The 15,079-nt window shown below is 42.6% G+C and overlaps 1 protein-coding gene across 6 annotated transcripts in view; it reads left to right on the forward strand.

Moving 5' to 3' along the window:
• klhl12 (kelch-like family member 12) overlaps positions 1-15,045 on the forward strand; it is an 84,830-nt gene extending 69,785 nt beyond the window's left edge. For 5 of the 6 annotated variants that reach the window (XM_068056989.1, XM_068056987.1, XM_068056986.1 and 2 more), the window contains 2 exons: positions 4,712-4,898; positions 14,193-15,045. In XM_068056989.1, coding sequence (XP_067913090.1) covers positions 4,712-4,898; positions 14,193-14,319 — 314 coding nt within the window. In that variant the 3' untranslated portion in view covers positions 14,320-15,045. The remainder of the gene's footprint in view (positions 1-4,711; positions 4,899-14,192) is intronic. The other variant, XM_068056991.1, reaches the window with a different exon arrangement.
• Positions 15,046-15,079: the final 34 nt, after the last annotated feature.

Here is a 15,079-nt window from a genome sequence, read left to right on the forward strand (position 1 = left end):
AGCCACACTAGTCTTGCCAAATAAAAGTTTCCAAACCTGTTTTATCTCTTGTTAGTACAGTTGGAAGTTGAAATAGTGGGTGTATTTACTGGCCATTTACATAAGTTGCCAGTTATGTAACCAGGCTAAACGTAGGGGAACAAATGTCAGGGACATTTGGTAGCTTTATCCAAACAAGTTACTCTGTTCACCATCAGCATATGTGTCTTCAGCTGCCTTGGTGACGCAAGACTTGAAGTGACATTACCCCTTCTCCGCACAGTAATGGATACGAGATACAGACACCCAGCTAAAACATTTAACATTATCAGACATTACAGTGAATGAATATTTGGTTAGAAATGAGTAATTAAGATCAATCCAGCCGGAGAGGATTAAATGAGTCATTATTCCTTACTGCAGGGGTAACACAAGTGTTATATCTAGGATGGCAGCCAATCAAGGATGAACTGTATAAATAAACATGTATTCTTCATTGGCCTTTGGGAGGAGCAGTGAGAAACTTTGCAGAACTTTTGTTCAGGAAATAAAATGGGTTGGGTAGAGTGGGTTGTAGATGGTCTGTAGAATGGTCTTCTGAAACATGAAAAATTTACTACACAGGAGGACTTTCAGTCCATCAGTCTGTGCTAGCCAAAACTGAGTTATCCAGCTCAATCCCACTTTTCAGTTCTTGGTCTGTAGCCTGTACGTTACAGCACCTCAAGTTTTTTTTAAATACGATGAGGGTTTCTGCCTCTACCAGGCTTTCGGGCAGTGAGCTCCAGACCCCCACCATCCTCTGGGTGAAAAAAATTCTCAACTCTTCTAACCTTCCACCAATTACTTTAAACCTATACTCTCCAGTTATTCATCTCTTTGCCAAGGGAATCGGTCCTTCCTATCCACTCTATCTAGGACCTCATAATTTTATACACCTCTAGTAAGTTGTTCCCTTGTTCAAGAAAGGGAATAGGGATAACCCTGGGAATTATAGACCAGTCAGTCTTACGTCAGTAGTGGGCAAATTATTGGAGAGGATTCTGAGAGACAGGATTTATGATTATTTGGAAAAGCATGGTTTGATTAGAGACAGTCAGCATGGCTTTGTAAGGGGCAGGTCATGCCTCACAAGCCTTATTGAATTCTTTGAAGATGTGACAAAACACATTGAAGGAAGAGCAGTGGATGTGGTGTATATAGATTTAGCAAGGCGTTTGATAAGGTTCCCCATGGTAGGCTCATTCAGAAAGTAAGGAGGCATGGGATTCAGGGAAAGTTGGCTGTCTGGATACAAAATCGGCTGGCCCATAGAAGTCAGAGGGTGGTAGTAGATGGAAAGTATTCAGCATGGAGCTCGGTGACCACAAGGATCTGTTCTGGGACCTCTGCTCTTTGTTATTTTTATAAATGACTTGGATAAGGAAGTGGAAGGCTGGGTTAGCAAGTTTGCCGATGACACGAAGGTTGCTGGAGTTGTGGATAGTGTGGAAGGCTGTTGTAGGTTGCAACGGGGCATTGACAGGATGCAGAGCTGGGCTGAGAAGTGGCAGATGGAGTTCAACCTGGAAAAGTGTGAAGTGATTCATTTTGGAAGGTCGAATTTGAATGCGGAATACAGGCTTAAAGACAGGATTCTTGGTAGTGTGGAGGAACAGAGGGATCTTGGGGTCCATGTCCATAGATCGCTCAAAGTTGCCACCCAAGTTGATAGGGTTGTTAAGAAGGCGTATGGTGTGTTGGCTTTCATTAACAGGGGGATTGAGTTTAAGAGCCACGAGGTTATGCTGCAGCTCTATAAGGCCCTGGTTCGACCACACTTGGAATATTGTGTTCAGTTCTGGTCGCCTCATTATAGGAAGGATGTGGAAGCTTTAGAGAGGGTGCAGAGGAGATTTACCAGGATGCTGCCTGGACTGGAGGGCATGTCCTGTGAAGAAAGATTGAGGGAGCTAGTGCTTTTCTCATTGGAGCGAAGAAGGATGAGAGGTGACGTGATAGAGGGGTACAAGATGATGAGAGGCATAGATAGAGTGGATAGCCAGAGACTTTTTCCCCAGGGTGGAAAAGGCTATCACCAGGGGGCATAATTTTAAGGTGATTGGAGGAAGGTTTCGGGGAGATGTCAGAGGTAGGTTCTTTACACAGAGTGGTGAGTGCGTGGAATGCGCTGCCAACGGTGGTAGTAGAAGCAGATACATTAGGGGCATTTAAGCGACTCTTGGATAGGTACATGGATGATAGTAGAATGAAGGGTAGGTAGTTAGTTTGATCTTAGAGTAGGTTAAAGGTTCGGCACAAAATCATGGGCTCAAGGGCCTGTACTGTGCTGTACTGTTCTATGTTCTAAGTCTACCATCAGCCTCCTCTGCTCCCAATAATACAACCCCAGTCTTTGCTTATAGCTAAAATTTTCCATTCTTATCAACATCCTTGTAAATATTCTCTGTACCATCTCTAATGGGATCACATCCTTCCTGTAATATGGTGACCAGAACTGTACACAATACTCTAGCTGTGCCTTAACTAGTGTTTAATACAGTTCTACCATAACATACTTGCTCTGATATTCTATGCCTCGATTAATAAAGGAACATATCATGTATGCCTTCTTAACCAGCTTATCAAACTCTCCTACCTTCAGGGATCTGTGGTCGTGCGCTCCAAGGTCCCTCTGTTCCATTACACGTCTCTGTATCCTACCATTATGGTGTGTACCCTTGCCTTGTTTGCCATCTCCAAATGCATTACCTTACACTTCTCTGGTTTGAATTCCATTTGTCACTTCTCTGCCAACCTGACCAGCCCATTGATATCTATCTTTAACTACACCTTTCTTCCTCACTATCAACCACATGGCTAATTTTTGTATCATCTGCAAACTTCTTAATCATGCCCTTGACTTTTAAGTCTAAATCATTGGTATATATCATGAATAACAAAGGACGTAGTGCTGAGCCCTGTGACCCCACGAGTAACAGCTTTCCAGTCACACATACATCTGTCGGCCTTTGGTTCCTGCCACTGAGCCAATTTTGGATTCAACTTGCCCTTGGATCCCATGGGCTTTTACTTTTCTGACCAATCTGCCATGAGGGCCCATGTCAAAAGTCTTGTAAATGTCTACGTATACTGCATCAAGTGCACTACCCTCACCAACCCTCCTTGTTAAATCCTTAAAAAGTTCAATCGTTCATCAGACACGACCTTCTTTTAAATCCATACTGACTGACCTTGATTAATTCATGCCTTTCTAAATGACAGTTTGTACTGTCTCTCAGGGTTTTTTCCAATAATTTGCCCATCACTGAGGTTAGGCTGACTGTCTAGGTTCTAGAGTTGATGTGAAGTCGCATGTCTCCTCCGAATCCTCCTTATACTACATTAAAAATCACAGTTTTTGAAAACATAATCATTCCACAAAGTTCAGCATTCATAACACTTCAGTAGCTGTCCCGTCCACATTTGCCAAATCACATCTCTGCTTGGTAAAATTAGCTGTATCCCAATTTAAAGCTTTTACTCTTTGTCCTCTTCCATAACTATGCAAAATCTAACTGAATCTTGATTCTGAGCTGGTGGTATTTTCTGAATAAAAACAGAAAATGCTGGAAATACTCATCAGGTCTGACAGCATCTGTGGAGAGAGGAACAGAGTTAACGTTTCAGATGGATGACCTTTCAAAGAAGGAAAAGTCAGAAATGTAATAGGCTTTAAGTAGGTCAAATGGGGGAGAGTAGAAAAAGAATGAGGGAAGGTCTGTGATAGGGCAGAAGATGGGAGACATTAAATGACAGAGTTAGTGGGGCAGAGGTAAACGGAGTAATAATGGGACAAGTACAGAGACAAAAGTTGTGTCCATTGGAGGTGTGAATGGCAGAATAATGAACAGCTGCTGCCCAAAAGCAAAACAAGAGAAAATAAGATTAAGACTGAAACATGCAAAAAAAAAAGAAAACAAAATGGGAGGCAGAGATTCTGATCTGAATTTATTGAACTCCATGTTGAGTCCCGAAGACTATAAAGTGCCTAATCGGAAGATGAGGTGCTGTTCCTCTAGCTTGCGTTGTGCTTCATTGGAACACTGGGGTAGGCCGAGGACAGAAGTGTGAATGTGAGAACAAGGCGGAGAATTAAAATGGTGGGCAATTGGAAGCTCGGGGTCATGCTTGCAGACTGAACGGAAGTGTTCTGCAAAGCGGTGACTCAATCTGCATTTGTTCTCCCCAATGTACAGCAGACCACTAATGTGAGCAGCGACTGCACTATGTTAAATTGAGAGAAGTACATGTAAATCGCTGTTTCACCTGGAAGGAGTGTTTGGAGCTTTGGACGGTGTGGAGAGAGGAGGTAAAAGGGCAGGTGTTATATCTCCTGTGCTTGCATGGAAAGGTGCCATAGGAAGGAGATGGGGTGTTGGGATGATTGAGGTGTGGACCAGGGTGTTACAAAGTGATCCATTACATTTCTAACTTTTCCCAGTTCTGGTGAAGGGTCATCGACCTGAAATGTCAACTCTGTTCTTGCTCCATGGATGCTGCCAGACCTGCTGAGTATTTCCAGCATTTTCTGCTTTTATTTCAATTTCCAGTATCTGCAGTATTTTGCTTTTGTCTTGCATTTTGAGCTGAATTTTTTTTTACTGTTAAGTGGAGTTACTCTGAACCTTTGTTGAACCGAACCAAAGTGGGATGTATTTGAATGTATTTTATATCTTCTCTTCACTCTTAGGAGCTGGAGTAGCTCTGCTGAATGATCATATTTATGTGGTTGGTGGCTTTGATGGGACCGCCCACCTTGCCTCGGTAGAAGCTTATAACATTCGCACAGACTCTTGGGTAACAATAACTAACATGACAACGCCTCGATGCTACGTGGGAGCAGCAGTGCTTCGTGGGAGGTTATATGCCATCGCTGGGTACGTCAGATTGCAAGCAAGGCGTTGCATCTTCTATGTAGTCTGCTTTGTTTATTAGTCATCAGCTCATGCCCAATGTCCTGCAGAGTGCAATTAACTCATGGAATTGAACTCAGTAGCTTAAAATCAGGACAGTAGCTAAGGTTTCATACTTCTGTGCTCGTCGGCTCAGTTTTCTGCCCATACAATTTAATAGGTGGAAAATGAAAGCTGGGGAGCACAAAGGTAAAAAGGCATTGGCCTCTGTATCTCCTTTATGAATACATCTGTGCTCCTCCAAATCTGAGCTTTTTTGCAACCTTTTATGCAACCATTCCCTGCGCCCTCCGTTGGCAGATGTACCATCATATTCAAATTCTTCCCTGGCCTCACCCCCTCCCTATTTCTGTAACCTTCTCAGCCCAAGAATTCTGCATTCTTCAAATTCTGTTCTCATGTCTATCCCCCCACTCCCTCCCTCCCACAATTGGTGACCGTGCCTTCAGCTGTCTAGACTCTACACTTTGGAATTCCTTTATTAAACTTCTCTGCCTCTCCAACCTTCTCTCCTTTAGCTCAGTTAGTTTTTGTCTGATTACACCTTGGGGGCTTTTTACTATGTTAAAAGTGCTGTATAAAGCCAACTGTTGCTGCTGTTGGAAATGTCATCACAGGGATGTGCTTCACAGTGGCCTGGGCTGGCTCAACATTGTACTTTACTTCCTTTTCTCTAAGGAAGAGCCTGATTGCCACCTGCTGACAGTCTAGCCAAGGTTGGAAGCTCACAAAGGGAATCAGCTGTAGATCTTTATTTTAGCATTCTGTAGCACCCCAGCATTTGTAGGTCGTTAAGTCTGTTTAGTAGGTCTCATTTCATTGTAAACTGTGCATGATCAGAATGGATAGACTACAAATATTCGTTTATTGCCCCATCAAATATATATACCGAGTACTTTTCCATTTCTCAATTTAGGTTTCTCTAATCAAAAGAAAACTCCATATTAAGCCTATATTTGATACACTGCTTCTGCATTATCTGTTTCCTAGTAAGAACCAATTAACAGCTATACACTATACAAAAGTAAAATACTGCAGATGCTGGAAATCTGAAATAAAAACAAAGTTCTGGAAATACTGAGGTCTGGCAGCGTTTCTGGAGAGAGAAACAGAGTTAACTTTTCAAGTCTTTCACCTTTCATCAGAGCTGGGAAAAGTTAGAAATGTAATAGGTTTTAAGCAAGTGAAAGTGGGCAGTGTGGAAAAAGAACAAAAGGGAGGTCTGCAAGGGTGGAAAACAGGAGAGATTAAATGACAAAAAGAGTTGGTGATGCAGGGCCAAAGGAAGTGGTAATGGGCAAGTAAAGAAACAAAAGATTGTGTCTAGAGGAGGTTTGAATGACAGAATAATGAACATCTGCCATCTGAAAGCAAAACCAGAGAAAAACGAGTAAAACCAAAACCTGCAAAGATAAAGGAAACAAGATGGAGGCAGAGATTATAGCCTGAAATTGTTGAACTCCCAGTTGAGTTGGGAAGGCTGTAAAGTGCCTAATTGAAAGTTGAGGTGCTGTCCCTCGAGCTTGCGTTGAGTTTCATTAGAACACTGCAGGAGGCTGAGGACAGAGAGGTCAGTGTGAGAGCAAGGTGGAGAATTAAAGTGACAGGACACTGGAAGCTTGCAGACTGAATAGAGGAGTTCCACAAAGCGGCCACCCAATCTGTTTGGTATCCCCAACGTAGAGCAGACCACATTGTGAGCAGCGAATACAGTATACTAAATTGAAAGTGTACACAAATCGCTGTCATGGCCTGGCTGCTCTCTTAGTAAGTTTGCCCACTAGGGAGGGTTACTTGAGGCTTGAGTTCTACATTTGTCCCAGAGTTGGAAATTTCACTTGGGCTTTGTGTCCCGGTAAATTCCAGTTGCTAGTGTTGCCAAATTGTATGTGTGAGAGAGAGAGAGAGATGCATTATGGGACTCAGTAGAAAGTAAACATTCAAAGTAGAAATGTATTTGTTTTTATGGCATGAAATAAAAACGCAGTGAAAAAGTTATTTTTTGTACATTGATGCTTAGCTGTGACTTAGTCAGGCTCATGAGCAAGGTAAGCGACCAGCTGTTCAAAGGCTGGTCATTGTATGATGGGGCTAAACCACCTTAACTTAGTGCCAGACACTAATGACAGCAGATGAACACTGCCAGCTTATATTTAATACTGCAATGCCATACAATTCTTTACTGATACAGTTACCAGTGCTTAGCTAATAGTTACCTTTACTTGGCAAGTTAGTTACTGGTTTCCAGTTAAATAATGGGGAGACCGAAGCCTTCACTCCTCATTGTCTTCAGTCCTCTCACAAACTCTGTTCCCTAGCCACCGACTCCAGCTCCCTTCCTGGCAACTGTCTGAGGCTGACTCCGATTGTTCGTAACCTTGATATCGTATTGGACCCCAAGATGAGCTGCCAACCATATCTACACCATTACTAAGGCTGCCTATTTACACCTTTGTAACATCGCCTGACTATGTCCGTCCCCACTCATCTGATGCTGAAGGCCTCATCCATGTTTGACAAACCTGTTGGAATTTTTTTGAAGATGTTACTTGTAGCATAGATAAAGGAGAACCAGTGTATTTGGTTTTTCGGGCTTTTGATAAGGACCCACACAGGAGGTTAGTAAACAAAATTAGAGCATGTGGAATTGAGGGTAATATACTGCAATGGATTGAGAGTTGGTTAACAGACAGAAACCAAGAGAGTAGGAATAAATGGGTCATTCTCAGGATGGCAGGCTGTGACTAGTGGGGTACCGCAAGGATCAATGCTTGGGTCTCAACTGTTAACAATCAATGTAAATGATTTGGATATGGGGACCAATTGTAATATTCCCAAATTTGTGAATGAGACAAAACTGAGAGGAAATATAAGTTGTGAGGAGGATGCAAGGAGGCTTCAAGGGGATTTGGACAGGCTAAGTGAATGGGCAAGAACGTGGCAGATGTGAATAAGTGTGAAGTGATGCACTTTGGTAGAAAAAAAAGAAAGTCGAGTATTTCTTAAATGGTGAGAGATTGGGAAGTGTTGATGTCCAAAGAGCTCTGGTTTTCCTTGTTCATGAGTCACTAAAAGCTAGTATGTAGGTACAGCAAGCAATTAAGAAGGCAAATAGTATGTTGGCCTTCATTGCAAGGGGATATGAGTACAGGGGTAAAGATGTATTGCTTCAATTATATAAAGCCTAGGTGAGACTGCATCTGACGTATTGTGTACAGTTTTGGTCTGCTCATCTAAAGAAAGATATACTTGCCATAGAGGGAGTACAACGGAGGTTCACCAGAATAATCCCTGGGATCACAGGATTGCCTTATGAGGTGAAATTGAGGAAACTGGGCCTGTATTCTCTAACGTTTTGAAGAATGAGAGGTGATCTCATTGAAACTTAAAAAATTCTTACAGTGCATGACACGATGGATGTAGATAGGATGTTTCCCCTGGCTGGTGAGTCTAAAACAGGGAACACAGTCTCAGAATAAGGGCAGGCTAATTAAGACTGAGATGAGGAGGAATTTCTTTACTCAGAGGGTGGTGAATCTTTGGAATTCTCTACCCCAGAGGGCTGTAGAAGTTCAATCATTGAGCATGTTCAAGACCGAAATCAATAGATTTCTGAATACTAACGACATCCAGGGATATGGGGATAGTGTGGGAAAGTGGCGTTGAGGTAGATGATCAGTCATGATCTGTTTGAATTGCGGAGCAGGCTTGATGGGCCGATTGGCCTACTCCTGCTCCTATTTCCTATGATCAGAGGAAATAGGAGCAGGAGTAGGCCATTTGGCCTGTCGAACCTGCTTTGTTACCTCTAGAATTGACTATTCTAGCACAAATCTGGATACCTGCTCACATTCTAGCCTCTGTAAACTTGAGGTGGTCCAAAATTCTGCTGCCAGGTCCTAATTCATACCAAGCCCCATTCACCCGTCACCCCTGTGCTCGCTGACCTATATTGCTTCCCGGTTAAGCAACGCCCCTATTTTAAAACTCTCAACCTTGTTTTCAAAGGCCTTCATGGCCTCGCTGCTCCCTACTGTAATCTCCTTCAGTCCTGCAACTTTCAGATATCTGCACTTCTCTAATTCTCGCCTCTTGGGCATCCCTGAGTTTAATCGCTCCACTGTTGGCTATGCCTTCAGACGCCAAATGCCTGAGCCTTAAAATCTCTCCCTAAATGTCTCCGCCTCTCTCCCTCTATTTCCTCCTCTAAGATGTGCCTTAAAACACACCTGTTTTGTCATCTGCCCTAATAGCTCCTTCTGTTGCTTGGTGGTCACATTTTATTTGATAACGCTGCTGGGAAATGCCGTGGAACGTTTTCCTACATTAGAGGATCTATATAAATACAAGTTGTTGTTAGTTATGTTTACGGATGCTTGGTTAGTCACAGCAACAGCCAACTCCTATATTCATTTAAAACTGAGTTTGATGTGTTATGACCTGTAAATGCATCTGACTCTTGTATGTAATTTGAAGCTTGTGTTCTGTGGAAAGTAAATTAAAATCACATGACAACAGCAGCTTAAATGTCAGCAGATTTAAATAATATCAGTAATCCTGTTGAAGTAAGCTGATGCAATCATTTGTAATAAGTTGAAACTAGATTTCTGGAGCCTGTCAATTTTTCCTTGTCATGTGAAGATGTACATTTATCACAGAACTGAGGGCTTGACATTCTGGTAGCTTATTTTCGAATGATCCAGTACAGAAGGATGCCATTTGGCCCAATGTGTCTGTGCTGGCTCTTTGGTCGAACTATTCAATTAGTCCCACTCCCTCTGCTCTTTCCCCACAGCCCTCTAGTATCTTTCTCTTCAAGTCTATATCCAATTCCTGTTTGAATGTTACTATCACTATCCTTTCAGGCAGTGCATTTCAGATCACAGCAACTCGCTGCGTAAACATTTTTCCCCTCGTGTTGCCTCTGGTTCTTCTGCCAATCACTTTACATCCGTGTCCTCTGGTTACTAACCCTTCTACTGGAAACACTTTCTCCTATTTACTCAATCAATACCTCTAACAAATCTTCTCTTAAGCATACCTGCTCTAAGGAGAATAACCACAGATTCTCCAGTGTCTGCATATAACGTAAGTCCCTCATCTGTGGTATCATTCTAGTAAATCTCTTTTTCACCCTCTCTAAGGCCTCAAATTTTCTAAAGTACAGAACCAAACCAGTACTCCAGCAGAGGCCTAACCAGCATTTTCTAAACGTTTAGCAAAACTTCCTCTATTAATAAAGCCAAGGATCCCATATGCTGGAACAACCTTCTGAACCTTGTTTAAAGACCTTTAAAGATTTGTGTACATACACCCACAGCTGTTCCTGCATCCCTGTTAACAACGTACCGTTCATTTTATATTTCTTCACATTCTTCCAACCAAAATGTATTTCACCACTTTTCTTTGCATTAAATTGAATCTGCCATGTGTCTTCCCATTTCACCAGTCTGTGTCCTTCTAAAGGCCTTTACTATACTCTTCATTGTTTATGACATTTCCGAATTTTGCAACATCTGCAAACTTTGCAATTTTGCCTCGTATACCCAAATCCAGGTCATTAATATATATCAATGACAGCAGTGATGCAAATACCGATCCCTGAGGAACACCACTGTATACATCCCTCCAGCCTCAAAAACAAATGTTCACCATTACCTCGACAAATGCAAAATGCTGCAGATGCTGCAAATCTGAAATAAAAACGAATGCTCAGCAGGTCAGGCAGCATATGCGGAGAGAGAAACAGTTAACGTCTCAGGTGATGATCTTTAGTTGGAAAAGTTAGGAATGTAATGAGTTTTAAGCAAATGACAAGGGAGGGTGGGAAAAGTACAAAAGAAAAGGTCTGTGATAGGGTGGAAGATGAGAGATTAAATGACGAAAGAGTTGGGGTGATGCAAGACCAAAGGGAGGGGTAATGGGACAAGTAACAAAAAATGTCTCGAGGGGTTGTGAATGGCAGAGTACTGAACAGTTGCCATCTGAAAGGAAAAACAAAAAAACTGAAACGTGCAAAGGAAACAGAATGGGGGCAGAGATTTTGGTTTAAAATTGTTGAACTCAAATGTTGCGTCTAGAACGCTGTGAAGTGCCTAATCGAAAGACGAGGTTCTGTTCCTCAAGCTTACATTGAGCTTATTGTAATGCTGCTGAGGACAGAGGTCAGCATTAAGAGCAAGGTGGAGACTTAAAATGGCAGGCGACTGGAAGCTCAGGGTCATTTTTGCGGACTGAGCGAGGTGCTCTGGGGAGGTGTTATAGGTGGTTATGAAGTGGGCCAGGGTGTCACGGAGGGAATGGTTCCCTTGGAATGCTGAAAGGGGAGGAGCGGGGAAGATGTGTTTAGTGGTGGCGCCATGCTGGAGATGGTGGAGTATGATCCGTTGAATGTGGAGGCTGGTGGGATGTAAGGTGAGGACATTTTCCATCTCCTGCACTTCTGCTTTCACCTATTCCCCTCCCTCCCAAAACCATGATAGGGTCCCCCTTGTCCTCAAATTCCACCCCTCCAGCCTCTGTATTCATCGGATCATCCTCCGCCATTTCCACCACCTCCAGCTTGACCCCACTATCAAATGCATCTTTCCGTATCCTCCCCTTTCAGCATTCTGAAGGGACTGTTCCCTCCATGACACTTTGGTCCATTCCCCGTCCCACTGCACCTTTCCATGTAAGCGCAGGAGATGCAATACCTGCCCCCTGTCCTCACTATCCAAGTCACCAAACACTCCTTCCAGGTGAAATATTGATTTACATGTACTTCTTTCAATTTAGTATGCTGTATTCGCTGCTCACAATGCAGTCTGCGCTACTTTGGGAAGAACAAGTGTAGATTGGGTGACCACTTTGTGGATCACTTCTGTTCCATCTGAAAGTGTGACCCCGAGCTTCCTATCGCCTGTCATTTTAATTCTCTACCACCTTCTCACATTGCCCTGTCTGTCCTCGGCCTCTTGCAGTATTCCAGTGAAGCTCAAGGAACAGCACACCATCTTTCAGTTAGGCATTTTACAGCCTTTCTGACTCGAGATTGAGTTCAACAATTTTGGACTATAATCTCTGCCCCCATTTTGTTTCCTTTTCCTTTGCAGATTTCACTTTTACTCTTGTTTTTCTCTTTTTGCTTTTGAACGGCAGTTGTTCATTATTCTGCCATTCACACCTCCTCCAGACACAATCTTTTGTTTCTTTACAGGTCCCATTACCACTCCCTTTGGACCTGCACCACCAACTCTTTTGTCATTGAATCTCTTCTGTCTTCCACCCTATCACAGACCTTCCTTTATTTTCCATCCACCACACGCCCCCCCCCCCTTCCATTCAGTTGCTTAAAACCTATTACATTTCGAACTTTCTGCAGTTCTGATGAAAGGTCATCGACCTGAAACAGTAACTGTACAGATGCAACCTGATCTGAGTATTTTTGGCGTTTTCTCTTTATTGTTACCTTCTGCTTAATGTCCCTTAGCCAATTTGATATCCATGCTGCCACTGTTCTTTTAATCCCACGTCAAAACGTCTTCTGAGTGCTCATACACAATAACAACTGCAATCCTCATATACCATCAAACCTCCTAGGTATTTTTTAAATTAATGTCCTTTTGACCTGTAGTGTGTAAGATACAAACATTAGTTTATCTTCCTATTTGGACTTTAACCAAAGTAACCTAGCACAGAAATCATCATATGGAGTGAGCAGCCACTTCACAGAGTGCCGTTGTCTTCAACCCACAACGCAAACTCTGATGCCTCGTTACCGTGGACTGAACCTGACGTTCACAACCTTGCTGTTCAATTCAACTGAACTGAATACGAGCATACGAATTAGGAGCAAAAGTAAGCCATTCAGCCCCTCAAGCCTGCTCCACCAAGATCATGACTGATCTGTTTGTGTTTCGAATTCCACACTCCCATCTACTCCCAATAACCCTTGATTCCCTTGCCTAACAAGAATCTATCTAACTCAGCCTTAAAAATATTCACTGACCCTGCCTCCTCCACCTTCTGACGCAGAGTGTTCCAAAGTCTCTCAACCCTCAGAGAAAAAATTTTTCCTTATCTGTTCTCAAAGGGCAATCCCTAATTTTAAAACAGTGTCCCCTAGTTCTGGACTAACCCACAAGAGGAAACATCCTTTCCACATCCACCATATCTAGACTGTTCAGGATCTTATAAACTTGAATCAAGTCTCCCCTCACTCTTCTAAACTCAAGTGAAAACAATCCCAGTCTGTCCAACCGTTCCTGATCAGACAACCCGCTTATCTCAGCGATCAATCTAGTAAACCTCCTTTGAACTGCCTCCAACGTATTTACATCCTTCCCTTAAATAAGGAGATCAAAACTGCACATACTATTCGTGATGTGGTCTCGCAAATGCCCAGTATAGCTGAAGCATAACATCCTTACTTTTATTATCAATTCCTCTCGTAATAAAGAATAGCATTCCATTAGCCTTCTTTATTATTTGCTGTACCTGCATACTAACTTTGTGACTTCTGCACTTTGGAATTCTGCAGTTGTTCTCCATTTAAGTAATACTCTGCTTTTTTTATTCTTCCTGCCAAAGTGAGCAACTTCACATTTTCCTACATTATACTCCATCTGTGACTCCATATGCCCTTGATCATAAAGACACCCTGCTTCCATCTCTGTAATATCATTCATCCCTGCCCCTACTTGAGTTCATCTGCTGCTGAAACCCTTACCTTGCCTTTTTCACCTCCAGACTTGCCTATTACAAACTCTCTTGGCCAGCCTGCCATCCTTCGTAAACTTCAAATCACACAAAACTCTACTCCCTGTATCCTATCCTGCACTAAATCCCATTCAACCACCTCTTTGAGCAAAGTTTTAGTCACCCCTCTTGATACCTCCTCTTTTGGCTTGGTGAATTTTTGATTATACCGCTGAAGCTCCTAGGGATGTGTTTTCTACAGTAATGGTGCTGCATGAATGGATGTTGCTGTCTGGTGGAAAGCCAAGCCAAGAATGGCAAACAGCTAATTGGGAAAGTACTTGACTCTCTTGACTGGGCTATCTATCCTTCCAACTGGAGCATAATGCAAAGAACTCAAACTAGAAGCAGTTTGTAAGGGGCCCGACAGAAGATTCTAACTGTAGGATCACTTTCCTTTAACAGCAAAGTCAGTCATTACAGCACAGAAGGAAACCATTTGGCCCATCAAGCCTATGGTTGGATATCGTCTTGTTGGTTAGTAAGGGATCTCTCAGTTCTCTGCTTTATTGTTGACAGATACGATGGGAATTCGTTACTGAGTAGCATCGAATGCTATGACCCGATCATTGACAGCTGGGATGTAGTAACTTCAATGGGAACTCAACGCTGCGATGCTGGGGTGTGTGTGCTTCGCGAGAAGTGAAGAACTAACCATGAGTGAGAGGAGCAGCTGAGAATGGAGCCTGGAATGAGACCCAGAGTCTCAGCATTACCTCATTTTCACCTTCAGCTGTGGTGTTTGTGTTTCTTTAAGTGCAATAGTGGGAGCTAAATGTATATCTTTTAGTAAACAAGCAACAATTTGTACAGAAACAGTTGAAGTGCTGCAGCTGAGAACCTGGATTAAATGAAATAGGCATTTCAAAAAACTTTTGAGATGGTAGGTTGATATGAGAATTTCTTTTTGGTTTGAATTCCACATCAATACCCAATAAAGAGATATGGAAGGCAGTGGGAATAGGAATGTCCTGTGTTTACTGCTTTTCAAATGTGAAGAGTGACTGTCTGATGTACCACACCACTGAGCATTTCAAAGGATTGTAATGTGTTTTGGTACCAAAACACTGAAGACCAGGATGCTTTACCATATTAGTCAATTCAGCACCTCAACTTGCTCCTGATATTGGTAATTCTAATAGCCTAATGTTGTGCAGATCAAAATACTTTAAACTCCTAGTAACTGCACTGACATGGAAGCATTGTTTTTACTGTTACCGATTCACCTACAGGGAACACTGTCCAGCGTGCATGTTTCCAACACTACATAAGTGTCTCATTTATAAAGTGACTTTGCACAGTTGTGTGTACTGACAGTGAACTAATACACCCTCTCCTGTGACTCACTAATAAAATACCCTTTCTGCCACAAGTTGTCTTAACAGCAGTTCGAGAAAGAGTGTGAT

Source organism: Heterodontus francisci, chromosome 25, assembly GCF_036365525.1.
Source record: "Heterodontus francisci isolate sHetFra1 chromosome 25, sHetFra1.hap1, whole genome shotgun sequence".
Taxonomy (NCBI): Eukaryota; Metazoa; Chordata; class Chondrichthyes; order Heterodontiformes; family Heterodontidae; genus Heterodontus; species Heterodontus francisci.